The following is a 15,645-nucleotide window of genomic DNA, read 5'->3' as shown; positions in this document are numbered from 1 at the left end:
TTAATTAAGGTGGTATAATGAGCACAATGTAGGACATTTTTAGCACTTTAATCACCATTCATTTCAATGTGAGAGTTGACTACATGCTTAAATCTCCCATTGGATAAACAAGACCGATTGACTGATTTTTATTTACAGTCATAGACCAAACTGAACATATACAAATACACAAATGCACAGCAATACTTAAAAGAAGTATTAAACATAATCACTCTTGTGAGATACCCTCTTACTGCAAATTAAAACAATAGAATTAAAATATTAAAATTAAAAGAATTGTTTAATCATTACTTTTCGACAGTCAGTAGCTGCTACAAAAAAGCTGGCTACTTTTATTTTGACCTGGGGGTTCCGGTCAGACAACAAATACTCTTAAGTAAAATAAATCCAAACTACCTGGGATTTGTATTAAAATCGGAGTAATAAAAATAACTGTAAAATCACAGTAAAAGGAACAATAAAACAGCACATAACCATTTGTCTCCACCTCCCCCAACCCACAAGGGCACAGATGCTCCCGGAAGGGCGCACTCTTAAATCTGCCTTCAAGGAGGGCAGAAGGCAGGACATTAAGCTTGGCTAACGTAAAAGCCTTCCTATATTTTGGGACTGATTAATTAAGTAATTTGCTGGTGCAAATTATTTATTATTTATTTATTTATTAGATTTTTATACCGCCCGACTAGCATAGCTCTCTGGGCGGTGTACAACAGAAATGTCACCACTTGTCCCTAAAATCTGGATAAGCTGTGGCCAAGCCTACATGTTCTTCAAGGTCAATGTCCCAGATATGTTGCTTAATAGCTGCTTTGGCCTTAGGATATCCTAGGGCCAATAATGCATCGGGGGCAAAGCCCAGCCTCTGTAATTTTGCTATTAACGTCTTTTTCCACTTGGACTGGAAGGCATCTGTAAGTGTCAAAGGGGCCAATCCCACCAGGAGAAATAGCAGCTTCAGCCAATAAATTAACTTAAGCAGCCATGCTTGGGCTTCTATGGATATTTGTCCTGCCTCTAAACAAAGAATTATGTTAGGTATACAACTCAGCACTCCCAGAATAGCACTCAAAAATTTGGTTTGGATCTTTTTGAATGGTGCAAAATTGCTGTAAACGCATAACAGAGCCATATAACATTTGTGCTATGATCTTGACTACAAATACCTGAATAGCTGATGGTATGTGTTGGCCCCCTCTGGTAAAAAAGAAAGGAGTGCCTTTGTATTCCTCTGGGCATTCGTAATTGCATCGTTAATTTGGGCATTCCAGAAACCTGAAGATTGAAATGTTACTCCAAGATATTTATATGATGTAACCTGTTCAATTATTTGATCATTGATCTGCCATTTATGCCTTATTCTTTTCTTAGTGAAGATCAATATCTTGGTCCTAGTGTAATTGATATGCAGCAGGTCCCTTTTACAATGTGAATCCAAAGCCCTTAAGAGGCGCCTTAAACCTATTGACGTTAGAGATAAAAGAGCAGCGTCATCTGCATAAAGCAGAATTGACACTGGTCTAAAGGCCAATTTGGGAGGGTGGAAATTAGTGCCTACTAGATTTTCAGCCAGGGAATTGATGTAGACGTTAAACAGGGTTGGGGCCAAAATACAGCCCTGTTTGACTCCATTAAAAGTAGATATAAGGTCAGACATATGCCCCAGCCGGTCACATTTTACCTGTAAGTGTTTTCGTAGAGTCTGCGGATAAGTATTAGTAAGCTCCTGTTGATAGTAGAGGCCTCAAATTTTTCCCATGGGATCAGGTCAAAAGCCAATTTAAAATTTATAAAAGCTGCATATAGGGTTCCTCCTGGTGACGATATATATTTTTCAGCCAGTTCTTGGAGTATGAGAGCCTGATCAATTGTAGAGTGCCCTGCCGTAAACCCAGCCTGTTCGTCTCCCAGTATGTTTTTCTGTTTCATCCAATCTAAAAGCCTCTCCTGTTGGTGTCTGGCATAGAGCTTACTTACAATACTCAATAGACTAATTGGTCTATAGTTATCGAGGTCTGATCTATTTCCTTTTTTATACGTTGGGATAATTATAGCCAGCTCCCAATCTTCGGGGATACATGCTGTGAGTGGTCAATACAAGTAAATAATGTCGCTAATACTGGGGCCCACCGATCACCATTTGTCTTCAGCATCTCAGCAGAGATGTTGTCAGCCCCAGGGGCTTTACCTGATTTAAGTTTGGCAATATAACTGGTAATTTCAGAGATAGAAACAGGAGGCCACTCTGGGACGTTTTTTATATAATCCCTTGTTAATTGTTGGCAGGGCTGTGATGATGCATATATCTTACCAAAATGTAATTCCCAGGTACATACAGATATGTGGTAATCTATATTAGCAATTGAATTTGGCCAGCCCCTGGTGACCAATCTCCAGAAAGTTACAGAGTCATTTACCCTCAAAGCCTTGATTAGGCTTTGCTATAACTCTCTCCGAGCCTGCTTCTTTTTCTCTTTTATTAGGCCTTTGTAACTCGTCTTTTGAGCAAACCATTCTGTAGGGAGTGTTGGCAAATTCAGTTCCCTGTATGATCTCTATTTCGCTATTAGAGAATTTTTCATAGTGACACACTCATGATCGTACCAATACTTGGACCAATTGCCTGGTGGCAATTTTATTTTTCAGAAAATTTTGTATGAAATAAAACAATTCCTGGTATTTATCTAAGACTGAATCTAGGGAGGCCGCTGATAAGATAGCATTGTGACAACTAAGACACCCTTCTGCATTTAGTAGTTCATTGAGAGTTTCCACCAACTTAGGTGACCACCTCACACATGATGTTCTAGTTTCACACTCTGCATTTACCATTGGTACATACTCTGCATAACTAATCTCGTTACTAAGGCTTAAAGAGAGCGCTAGTGGAAGATGGTCACTCTCAATACGTTTACCCACCGTATATCTAGTCACCAGATTTAACAGACTGTATGAAACCAAACAATAGTTTATTGTAGAGGCTCCCAAAGCAGATACATATGTGAATTCACCGGAACAAGACTTATAAGTGGTTAACTTTGGCTAGTTCATGTCAAACATGCACTGAAAGGGTGTTTTCCATGTATGCTTTTAAAGTAGGAATAGGGACCCAAACTCAGCACTATATATATCTACATATCTAGTCCATCTAGGGGGAGGAAGCTACGTTTGTTGTTTATAAAAGTACTTTAATAAAATATACTCCTCATTTTTTACCCAAAGATGATCCTCAGAACAATTTACAATCAGTCTAATAGCAGAACAAAACAATATCAATAAAATAAATGATCATAGTGAATAATAATTCAACAATAATAATGCCAAATAACAAAGACTAGCGATACGGCGGGACAGAGGAAAAAAATTACAATAAAGCACATGTCCAAATAGAACTGTTTAACCTGCCATCTGAACATGCTCAAAGAGGCCTCCCGAGATGTTGAGTTCCAAAACTGCATGCTGCTATGAAAAAGCACTAGTAGTTATTGGGTTTGGCAGTTTCTGGTAGGCCACTACAGTGTTGAGGGCTAGCCCCTACATACACTTGCAGTCCTGCTTAAGAAGATATTCCTGGTTATCATAGAAGCCATGATGGAACATGGGATAGAGGCAATAACTCAGAGCTGGTGTAGCATAGTTACTGCTAAGAGGCTGAATAAAGAAATCAACAGTTCAAATCTTGCATCTGCCGGGAATTTAGTAGGTGACAAGCCACAAGTCCTAGGCAAGAAAGACTTAAGCTCCCCATCTGTGCTATAGAGATCATAATATTGGCTTACCTTGCAGGGTTCTTGTAGGATTAAAAGAAGATAATGTATATGAAGCACTTCCAGCTCTTGAAAATGTTGAGATTTTAAAGATATGCTTCAGCCTCATCTGTTATACATCATAACCAGTATTTTGAATTTATTTATTTATTTTTTATTTTATTAAATTTATATACCGCCCCATAGCCGAAGCTCTCTGGGCGGTTCACAACAATCAAACATCAATATAAAATCACATATTTGAACAATTTAAAAACAATTTTTTAAAAATTTCTTAATGCAAGCTCAAAAGTCAATACCAGTATGTAAACTCTTGTAAGTGGTTTACCCATTTCATTAGAAGGTACGTTGCAACTTTCTGCCACACCCTTGTTGAGGGCACCCCCCCCCCGAGCATATTACAGTAGCCTAGCTCAGAGTTATAAAGGAATGAAGCAAGGTTGCTATTGGCAGGACAGAATCAATAGAAAGGATCCATCCTGGCAATTCAGTCTCCTTTAGGAACACCCAAAAGCTGTGGAGGAGGCTGAACCCAGTGATTGGTTATTGGTTATTTATAGGCCTGCTCATCATTATTGTTTCAGTCTTCTGTGAATTAATTTTCAGTTGGCTCATTATCATCCAGTCCCTAACCAGTGCCAGCCATGGAGAAAGTATCAGGCTACAGGATCTGAGTTAGATAAAAAGAGGGGAGAGCGCTAAGTTTAAATATATTGATATTGTCAGACTCCATGTCTCTATATCTGAGTAACTGAATGGTGGACAAGAAACATCTTTAGTAGATCTGCAATTTTTAGTTAGTTAATTAAGATCTATAGGATCTTATAAGAGGCAGACTTCTTTTTGCTCAAGACGATGTTTCTTCTGTGATGGTATTTGCTACAATATGTGCATAAGATAAAGGTGTCCCTACACTTGTAGTGCGAGTCGTTTCCGACTCTTAGGGTGACGTCTTGCGACATTTGCTAGGGAGACCGTATATATGGGGTGGGATTGCCAGTTCCTTCCCCGGCCTTTCTTTACCCCCCAGCATATGCCGGGTTCTCATTTTACTGACCACGGATGGATGGAAGGCTGAGTGGACCTCCACCCCTTTTAACAGAGATTCGACTTCCTCCTTCCATTGGAATCGAACTCCGGCCGTGAGCAGAGCTTCGACTGCGTTAACGCCGCTTACCACTCTGCGCCACGGAGGATCTATGTGCATACAACGTCTAAAAACAGAATGTATTCCCCCTTCAAAATTGTTTCCTTTAGAATTGGATTTAACTGATTTAGGCTACAATCCAGTACGCACTTACCTGGGAGTAAGTCCCACTGAATCCAATCAAGCTTACTTCTGATTAGACATGTATTGGATTGCAGCCTTAATAAATGAAAATCCACATGATTAATTAATGTGGGTGATAGCCCTAATCTTCAACTAGTCTAACTGGAAGATGCTGTCTAGAGGAGTACACCTTCTGAGGTTGTTTGTCTTCTATGCAGTTTCTGATACTGGTGTGTCAGACAACATGACAGTGAACATAGCAAGTTCTTTCATTTTAATTCCTAAATCTGTAATAAGCATAGCCTTGTGCTTGGCAAGTCATACAAAACAAATACTTGATTGGTGATTTTTAGGAATTTATTGAGATAATTGTCACTTCTTAAAGTAAAGGACTTGTTCTTTGGAATTAAAAACACATCAGCTAATTGGGGTTTTGTGGCAAGAAGTTAAAGAACTTCTTTTGTCGCAAGAAGTTTTCACAGGCTGCTCTCAGATTCAAGGACATAGTATAAATCATAAATGCATCGAAGTACTTTGTGGGATAAACCATGTTTTATGGTGAAGTACTTATGATTTGGTTTATCCTTCGGTGTGCCTCAACTCAGAATCAAGAAGATTCTTGTTCACAACAAAATAAAAAACCATTCCGCCCCCCCTTTTTTCAGCTGCAGATTAATGTGTTGGTTCTCTTGACGTAGGTTGGAAACACCATTTTAAAATTATGTTATTTGGATCAACAGATTGAGTATGAAAAGAAGAAAAAAGAAGATGGAAAAAGGGCTCGGGCTGAAAAGCAACATGTGTTGGACATGCTTTTTTCAGCTTTTGAAAAACATCAGTATTACAACATTAAGGACTTAGTGGACATAACTAAACAGCCAGTGGTAAGTACTTCTTCTGAAATCTCTAAAGGGATGCAGTTTGTCACTAATTAATCTATTTATCTATTAAGACAATTTTTTCAGTGTTTAGAATAGATTTCCTCAAGACACGTATTTTAAATGAACTGGCACATACAGTTTAAAACATGCCACAATATGTATTGCAAATGTATATTTAAAATTAATCAGAGCCGTGTAAATAGTTACTTCTTCTTGTTCCTGTTTGGTGTATAACTGCAGGTTCTGAAATGTAACAAGGTAATTCTTCACATATTAGGGAGTCCGTGAGAAAATGAAAGAAAACAAATACCTCTTGCAGGTAAATAGGCAACAATTGGAGAAGTCTGACCATTTGGTATTGATTCATTAATCATCCTTGTGTCCCCTTCAGGTTTTAGAGTCAGATTTCAAGTCTTTTAGATTTGGTGGCAAAGATGACAGTCATCTCGATCTAGAATTCTGTCTAGGGAATGCAACTCCAGTGCTTTGTGATTCCCATTTATCTCAGTGGTGAAGACCAATCAGTGTACTTGATTTATTTTCTTACATTTATATCCCACCTTTCTTTTGCCATGGAATCCAAGGTAGCATACCTTTGGTTCCCAGATGGTCACTTTTCCAGGCACTGACCAGATCCAGACCTGGTTTACTTCATCAAGGTGGTGACTTTGTGTATGGATTTGCTCCCTTTGTGGAAGTAAAAGCTGTTTTACCAGACTGAAGTGGTAAAATTTTGGATTGGATTGGTTTTTCAGACTGTAGGTTGGGTGTGATGTTTCACTTAATGTTCATCCATGTGAAAGTCTCCCTGCTCCCTAATAAACTAACACATTGGGGAGGGAGTTAGCTAATCTGCTGTATGAATAGAACTTTTTATGTGGGGAACTGTAAAAAAAAATAACAAATCACCAGAAACAGATAGTATACTAATAGAGTTACTACAAGCTACTGAGACTGAATCTGTCCAAGTTTTGACAAAGATTTGTCAAGAAATATGGAAAACTAAACAGTGGCCCACAGACTGGAAGCATTCAATATATATCCCAATTCTAAAAAAAAGGGCCCAGGGAATGCAGTAATTATCGAAATATTGCCTTAATATCCCATGCAAGTAAAGTAATGCTCAAGATTCTACAACAAAGGCTCTTACCATATATGGAGTGAGAAATGCCAGACATCCAAGCTGGATTTAGAAAGGGAAGAGGTCCCAGAGATCATACCGCAAACATACGTTGGATAATGGAACGGACCAAGGAATTTCAGAAGAAAATCACCCTGTGCTTTATACATTACAGCAAAGCCTTTGACTGTGTAGATCATGGAAAACTATGGAATGCTTTAAAAGAAATGGGGGTGCCACAGCATCTGATTGTCCTGATGCGCAACCTCTACTCTGGACAAGAGGCTACTGTAAGGACAGAATATGGAGAAACCGACTGGTTTCCCATTGAAAAGGGTGTGAGACAGAGGTATATTTATCACCCTATTTGTTTAATCTATATGCAGAACATATCATACGGAAAGCGGGATTGGACCAAGATGAAGGAGGTGTGAAAATTGGAGGGAGAAATATCAATAATTTAAGATATGCAGACGATAGCATACTACTAGCAGAAACCAGTAATGATTTGAAAAGAATGCTGATGAAAGTTAAAGAGGAAAGCACAAAAGCAGGACTACAGCTCAATGTCAAAAAGACTAAAGTAATGACAACAGAAGATTTATGTAACTTTACAGTTGACAATGAGGACATTGAACCTGTGAAGGATTATCAATACCTCGGCATAGTCCTTAACCAAAATGGAGACAATAGTGAAGAAATCAGAAGAAGGCTAGGACTGGGGAGGGCAGCTATGAGAGAACTAGAAAAGGTCCTCAGATGCAAAGATCTGTCCTGTCCAGAGTCCAAGAGACGAGACGGAGGCGAGACTGGAATTAATTCTTGTTTTATTAGAGTAACGGTTACATCGAAAGCAGTACACTTCATAGACCTCTCTATGCTGACTCACTACTGACCCTAACTAGACTACTTAAGCATGCTTTGCATGTGGAGCAAGTTAACTCAGCACCCCTATCAGGGGGGGGCACCGCCTTAAATAGGAAAGGTCTTTGCCCATAATCTCTGAGTCCTTCGAAGTTCCACCTTCTGACTGACCCACTTCTTGTGGAGTCCCGCGCGGGGCAAGGGGGGGCGAGCCTCCGCCTGCTCATCTGACAGGCTCGCTAGGTGCCGGCTCGACTTCAGGGGGTGGGGAACCCGTTGGCGGGGAAGTGTTTGAAGTGCCAAGCGGGGAGTCCTGGGGGGGTGAAGTTGGCATGCAAGCAAGGTCGTCCCCCAATGGTTCTGTTGGGGCACTTGTAGGTGGAGCGAGCTCTGAGTTGATGGGAGGACTCTCCGTGGGAACTGGCGGGCTGTCGACTTCACCCTCTCCCTCAATGCCCTTGGAAACCTCATCCACCTCTGGCTTCTCTCCCTGATCTATCTGGGGAAGCTGGGGCTCAACCGCCTCCTCTCCCTGCTCCTCCTGGGGGAGTTGGGGCTCAACAAGATGTATCATTGAACACTAAAGTCAGGATCATTCAGACCATGGTATTCCTGATCTCTATGTATGGATGTGAAAGCTGGATAGTGAAAAAAGCGGATATGAGAAAAATCGACTGATTTGAAATGTGGTGTTGGAGGAGAGCTTTGCGCATACCATGGACTGCGAAAAAGACAAATAATTGGGTGTTAGAACAAATCATACTTTGGACACATCATGAGAAGACATGATTCACTAGAAAAGACAGTAATGCTGAGAAAAATAGAAGGGAGTAGAAAAAGAGGATGGCCAAACAAGAGATGGATTGATTCCATAAAGGAAACCACAGACCTGAACTTACAAGATCTGAACGGGGTGGTTCATGACAGATGCTCTTGGAGGTCACTGATTCATAGGGTCGCCATAAGTCATAATCGACTTGAAGGTACATAACACGAACAACAACGGTTGAAGTAGTATAATCCAGAATTCTTCCACCTCACTCCACCATTTGTAAATGGGAAGATGAAGTTATGCAGTAACAGATTTGTGCACCAGAATATAGGCAGAATATATGCCACTTACAATGTTTCCGCAGCTCTTGTACTATTCTCAGGTGCACCATGAGTACAAGGGATAGCCTCTTCTCTTTCATGTACCAGTGATTGCTCCATATACTACAGACCCTTTACTTCCAGTTCCATTCTCATGTCTTAATCAGATCTTTGTGAGATGGGTGAGGGAACAGGCAAAACCAGAATGATCCAAATGATACTGCCCCCTCCGTCCTTTATTTGTATTCTGGATTTTGAACCTTCAGAGTCCATGAAGTTCAGCTTTAAAGCCTTTGTAGAGGCATTAGTTCAAGAGTCACCAACTTTTTCAGACCGGTGGACATATGGCAAATTTTGAGCGCTGTGACAGCCAGTTACAAAATGGCTGCTATGGGGGGCATATCATAACACAAAATTAGAAGGAGTGCAGTCATTGTGTCCCACCCCCACCCCAAACAACCTCATACATATCATGGGAAGTTAGCTATGTCTTTCTGGTCCTGATTGTGGAGATGCAGCTGTTAAAGGCACAAGAACCCTGTTTTCTGCAATGCCAATCCTAAACCAGTACCTAGGCTGCCATCCTTTACCCACTTACCTGTGACTAAGCCCCATTAAGCACAAAGAGATTTACTTCTAAGTAGACAAGTATACTTTTGTACTGTAATTTAACTACACAGTGAATTCTTAATGAGTATGGCTTTAGGACCTGCACAGCAGGAGATATACCAAAGCCTCCTTGCAAAGTTGTCACATTTTCCATTTGGGGAGGGGAATTCTTTAACATCCACTCACACCTATTGTGTAGTAGTATTTGCAGAAAATAACCTCTAGGCAGTATCTAATCTCAGACAAACCCACTACAGGAAATGTGTGTCCTGGTTGCTAGGAGAGGGAAAAGGGCGAACTACGGAGATTCCAGGGACTACTAGAAATGAGATACAAGGCGGGCAAAATGCACTAAAGGGGAGGGGAAAACAGCAGCTCTTTAGGACCCAAGGAATTCCTATTGCCTGCTGTTATCAGTCACTGCTCTGGCATCACTTATTGACTGAAAACACTGTTGGATGGGAGCTGTCTGGCTTTCACATGTCACAGAAATTGCTTAGAAGGGTACTTGTACATTTTGCTTTGTAACTTTCTTTGTTGGAGGGCTAGAGACATACTTTTTTAAAAAAATGAAATTTCAGAGTCTGAGGCCACTGCCTGGGGGCACTAATGAAGGTAGTGCCCCTGGGCACCAGACTGGTGACCCCTACAGTAGTACAGATCCAGTGCCTGCAAGGGAAGAGGACCATCACCGCCCAGGGAGGGAGAGCCATCTGCCTGCTTTGCTGCTGCTGCTTGGCCAACATCTCTGCTCTCTCCTTCTTGGGCTCCTGCTCTGCACTTGGGCACCTTGCAGGACCAGGCTCCAGGTACTCAGCCAGCTGTGCCTGATACTGTTCCACCTGTCCCTTCTTTGGAGGGGATATATAAGCCGGCTGGCTGAGGGGGCTTGGGAGATCCAGTGCCTGCAAGGGAAGAGGACCATCACCGCCCAGGGAGGGAGAGCCATCTGCCTGCTTTGCTGCTGCTGCTTGGCCAACATCTCTGCTCTCTCCTTCTTGGGCTCCTGCTCTGCACTTGGGCACCTTGCAGGACCAGGCCCCAGGTGGCGTTTTACGTGGGAAGAAGAACGGTCTTAGAGCTGGCGTTTGGGCGCACAGAATACGGGACTGTGTCTTCTGTGTGGGTTTGAAGTGGATGAATGGGTGTTATATGAGTGTATGTTGTGAGTGAATGTGTATTTTTATGTATATGAGTTTTTTGTATTTATAGTTTATCATGTGCCTCGGGAAGAGATTTTATTATCAAGAGGGGAGACCTGAGGGGGCCCCAATTGCCGTAGTGACGGGTAGAGGGAGGTATGGTGATATGAGAGGGACGTGCCAGGTAAGGAGAACGCGGCCCAGACATGTAGTGGCTGTGCCGCGTTCTGGTCCTTCTCATACCCGCAGGGTTGTTGGTTGTCCTATCAGCCAACTCTCAGATCTCCAGTTGCTGCTTTTTAATGCCAGATCGGTACATAATAAAACCTCCCTCGTCCATGATTTGATTGTGGAAGAGGTGGCCGATCTGGCATGTATAACCGAGACCTGGGTGGGCGAACAGGGAGGAGTTAGTCTCTCCCAGCTCTGCCCACCGGGGTATCTGGTTCAGCATCATGGTAGATCTGAGGGTCGGGGAGGGGGGGTCGCTGTGGTCTATAAGAGTTCCATGTCACTCACCAAGCACCATGTCCATGCAATCACTGGTCTGGAGTGTTTGCACCTTGTGCTGGGCCAGAGGGACAGACTGGGAATCCTTTTGGTGTACCACCCACCTTGCTGCCCAATGGCTTCCCTAACTGAGCTGACGGAAGTGGTCTCGGAGATACTGTTGAGATCCCCCAGACTATAGTACTGGGAGATCTCAACATTCATGCTGAGGCTACTTTGTCTGGGGCAGCTCAGGACTTCATGGCCGCCATGACAACCATGGGGCTGTCTCAATATGTTAGTGGCCCAACACATACATCGGGGCATACTCTTGACCTGGTCTTTGCTACTGGACATGGGGATAGTGATCTGGATGTGGGGAGTTTTACATCTCTCCCGTTGTCATGGATAGATCATTGCTTGCTGAAGTTTAGACTTTCAGTAGCCTTTTCCCTCTGCAAGGGTGGGGGACCTATTAAATTGGTCCGCCCCCGGAGACTAATGAATTCTGAAGGTTTTCAAAAGGCCCTGGGGGTTTTTCCGGCTGATAAGACTGGTGCTCCTGTCAAAGCCCTGGTCGATCTGTGGAATACAGAGATGACCCGGGCTGTTGACACGATCGCTCCTGCGCGCCCTCTCCTATGTAGAGCTCATACAGCTCCTTGGTATACTCCGGAGCTGAGAGCGATGAAACAAGACAGGAGGCGGCTTGAGCGGAGATGGAGACGAACTCCCGACGAATGCAATTATGAGCTGGTTCGTGCTTCTACTAAGCTCTATGTAGGAGCGGTGAGGGCGGCAAAAAAACAACATTTCGCCGCCACTATTCAGTCATCTCTCTCACACCCACTGGAGCTTTTTAAAGTGGTTCGTGGCCTACTTCATCCAGGCCTACAAGATACGGCAGATACATTGGTAGCTCGATGTAATAAATTTGCTGAACACTTCCAGCATAAGATCTCATGCATTCGCCGGGACTTAGACTCCTATTTAATAGCAGTTAATCCTACTGAGGTGTCCAGAGCACAGTCTTGTCATGTTTTGTTGGATGAGTTTCAGTTGGTTCAGCTCGAGGACGTGGACAAGGTGCTTGGACAGGTTCGTGCGACCACTTCGGTACTGGATCCTTGCCCCTCTTGGCTAATTAAAACTAGCAAGGAAGGAACAGTTGGCTGGGCCAAGGAAGTGATTAATGCCTCTTTACGAGAGGGAGTGGTCCCTGGCTGTCTGAAAGAGGCGGCAGTGAGACCACTCCTGAAAAAACCTTCCTTGGACCCAGAGGATGTCAGCAGCTACAGACCAGTAGCCAATGTTCCGTTCCTGGGCAAGATCCTGGAACGTGTGGTTGCTGACCAGCTCCAGGCGCTATTGGATGAAACCGATTATCTAGATCCATTTCAATCGGGGTTCAGGCCTGGTTTTGGCACTGAGACTGCCTTGGTCGCCCTGTTTGATGACTTATGTCGGGAGAGAGACAGAGGGAGTGTAACTCTGTTGATTCTCCTTGACCTCTCAGCGGCTTTTGATACCATTGACCATGGTATCCTTCTGGAGAGGCTTGAGGAATTGGGAGTTGGAGGCACTGCTTGGCAGTGGTTCCGCTCCTACTTAGCGGGTCGTCTCCAGAAGATAGTGCTTGGGGAACATTGCTCGACACCGTGGGTTCTCCAATGTGGGGTCCCGCAGGGTTCAGTTCTGTCTCCCATGCTTTTTAACATTTATATGAAGCCGCTGGGGGCGGTCATCAGGAGTTTTGGAGTGCGTTGTCATCAGTATGCTGATGACACGCAGCTCTACTTCTCCTTTACATCTTCTTCAGGTGAGGCAGTCGATGTGCTGAACCATTGCCTGGCTGCGACAATGGACTGGATGAGAACTAACAAACTGAGACTCAATCCTGACAAGACTGAGATGCTGTTGGTGGATGGTTTCTCTGATTGGATGGTGGATATATACCCTGTCCTGGATGGGGTTACGCTCCCCCTAAAGGAACAGGTGCGTAGTCTGGGAGTCATCTTAGACTCTTCCCTCACACTTGAGGCTCATGTAGCCTCGGTGGCCCGGAATGCGTTCTACCAACTTCGGTTGGTAGCCCAGCTACGTCCCTATCTGAGTAAGGAGGACCTCTCATCAGTGGTACATGCTATGGTAACCTCGCATCTGGACTACTGCAATGCGCTTTACGTAGGGCTACCTTTGAAGACGATTCGGAAGCTACAGCTAGTGCAAAATGCGGCAGCCAGACTGCTAACAAGAACTAAGCGGTCTGAGCATATAACACCTGTGCTAGCCCGTTTGCACTGGCTTCCAATATGCTTCCGGGCCAGATTCAAAGTGTTGGTACTTACCTATAAAGCCTTATACGGTGCGGGACCACGATATCTGTCGGAACGCCTCTCCCGATATGAACCGGCCCGTACACTACGGTCTACTACGAAGGCCCTCCTCCGGGTTCCGACTCATAGGGAAGCCCGGAGAGTGGTGACAAGATCTAGGGCCTTCTCAGTGGTGGCCCCCGAACTATGGAATGGTCTCCCCGAGGAGGTGCGCCTGGCGCCGACACTATCATCTTTTCGGCGCCAGGTTAAAACCTTTCTCTTCTCTGAGGCATTTTAATTCCTGTTAATTGTAAATTATTATATTTTGATTTTAGACTGTACAGTTTTGTGTACAGTTTTGTGTTATTTTTATTGTGTTTTTAATGTTCACCGCCCAGAGAGCTGTTGCTAGTCGGGCGGTATATAAGCTTAATTAAATAAATAAATAAATAAATAAATTTTAAAAACGAAAGCTACATATATATAACTTCAGCAACTGAAGTTTTAAATACTTGGTGGAATGATAGATTTATAATCAGCCATAGGGATGTTTCTACCCATGGCAAGTATCCAGAGTAAAATAAAGGTTTTAATATTACCTGATCCAGGCCTTCAGGGAATGATCAAGTACATTTTTGAACATATTTGACATAGTCTATGGCTGTAAATGCCAGGAGCCAAGCCACCTCCTCCTGAATAGAAAAGACAACTGTGTGTGCACACAAATGAGCAGATGTCCTCTGCTGCTGAAGGTCTGGCTTAGTCCATTATTTTTGCAAGATATGAAAGGGAAGGGCAAGGTAACATGATTCAAGGCAATGTTGAAGGGCTGGGTGACTGAGTAAGGCACACAATTTCAATTCTCTGCACAAATGAGTTTTTTCAGATACTGGATTTTTTGAGAATGAACTTTCCAGCCTTGAGATTGATAACCTCTTTTTTCCATTAGTGAAAAACGAACAGTTTGGAGCATGAAAATTGTGTATTATTATTATTATTATTATTATTATTATTATTATTATTATTAAAAAGTGAATGAATGTGATAACTTTGTAATGCTGAATTTTGTTACGATCTCTCTTGCAGTAAAGTTTTAGCAGGGTTGTATAAAACCCACTGCTATAGCTCACCATAATAACTTGTGATTGGACTGGGCTTATTACATCCCTTAACTTTCACCACACAAGTGTCTAACTGTCATTCACTCCTGTGTGGAAAAGTAAAGTACTGTCCTTGGGGATATTGTTACAAGCTCTCCACTAGCCCTTACTGCCTATGATGATTACAGGTATGTCATTAGGTAACAACAGTTACAGGAACAGAAAGGTCTTGGTAACTGGGAATCAGGAAATGGACCAACATCAAAGGGCCGACAGAGCTTCAGTGGGCTGCAAGGGATTCAGGAAGGAGCCACAGGAGTGGTCATGACTGAGTTTGTGCTGCATGTACAACACAGGCCTTCCTTGGAAAGTTCTACTTTGCAAGCAGAGGTAGGCTGGGTCTCCTGGGGCATCTCATTTAGAATAGAGCAGGTTTCATTTTCCCTATGATCTCCTTCAGAGTTGTTTGCCCACTCTAAAAATATCCATTTATATATTCTTTAGCAAACACAGTATATCATTTGTATCATTTTACAGCAGATTCAATTGTTCACTAAGGGCGTTTTAATAAATGACACATAAACTGGTGTTAGCATTTCCAATGTCTGTCACTCAAAAGAACATTTTGTTTATTTATTCATTTTAAAATTTGCCATCTTTAGCTTCCCTGTCCCACATCACTAATGTTCATGACAAATGCATTCTGGACTAAAAGGAATTTTTAGCTTCATGGGAGTGACAATGCAAAAACCTAGTGTAAGAGGCTGCAATCATAACCCCACTTATCTAGGAGTAAGTCCCATTGAATTCAATAGGGCTTACTTTTGAGTAAGATATGGTCAGAACTGCACCATATTTTTTTCTTCATCCATGAATTTGAATTTTCTGGTAGCCCAGGGCACAGTTTAAATCTTTCTTCAATCCTAGTCAAGCCCTTTTTTCTTAACCTCTGTTTGCAATGTGAAACTGCAATTAATGGCTTGTTGGAAAAAAATA

At 42.7% G+C, this 15,645-nt stretch overlaps 1 protein-coding gene across 1 annotated transcript in view; it reads left to right on the top strand.

The window, feature by feature from the left end:
- Nucleotides 1-15,645, top strand: part of GTF2F2 (general transcription factor IIF subunit 2) — a 185,215-nt gene that overhangs the window by 133,530 nt on the left and 36,040 nt on the right. Inside the window, exon 8 of the mRNA XM_061629861.1 lies at nt 5,775-5,918. Coding sequence (XP_061485845.1) covers nt 5,775-5,918 — 144 coding nt within the window. The remainder of the gene's footprint in view (nt 1-5,774; nt 5,919-15,645) is intronic.

The sequence above is a fragment of the Rhineura floridana genome, chromosome 5, assembly GCF_030035675.1.
Source record: "Rhineura floridana isolate rRhiFlo1 chromosome 5, rRhiFlo1.hap2, whole genome shotgun sequence".
Lineage (NCBI taxonomy): Eukaryota > Metazoa > Chordata > Lepidosauria > Squamata > Rhineuridae > Rhineura > Rhineura floridana.
The sequence above is the reverse complement of the archived record's forward strand: the minus strand, read 5'-3'. Positions and strand labels throughout refer to the sequence as shown.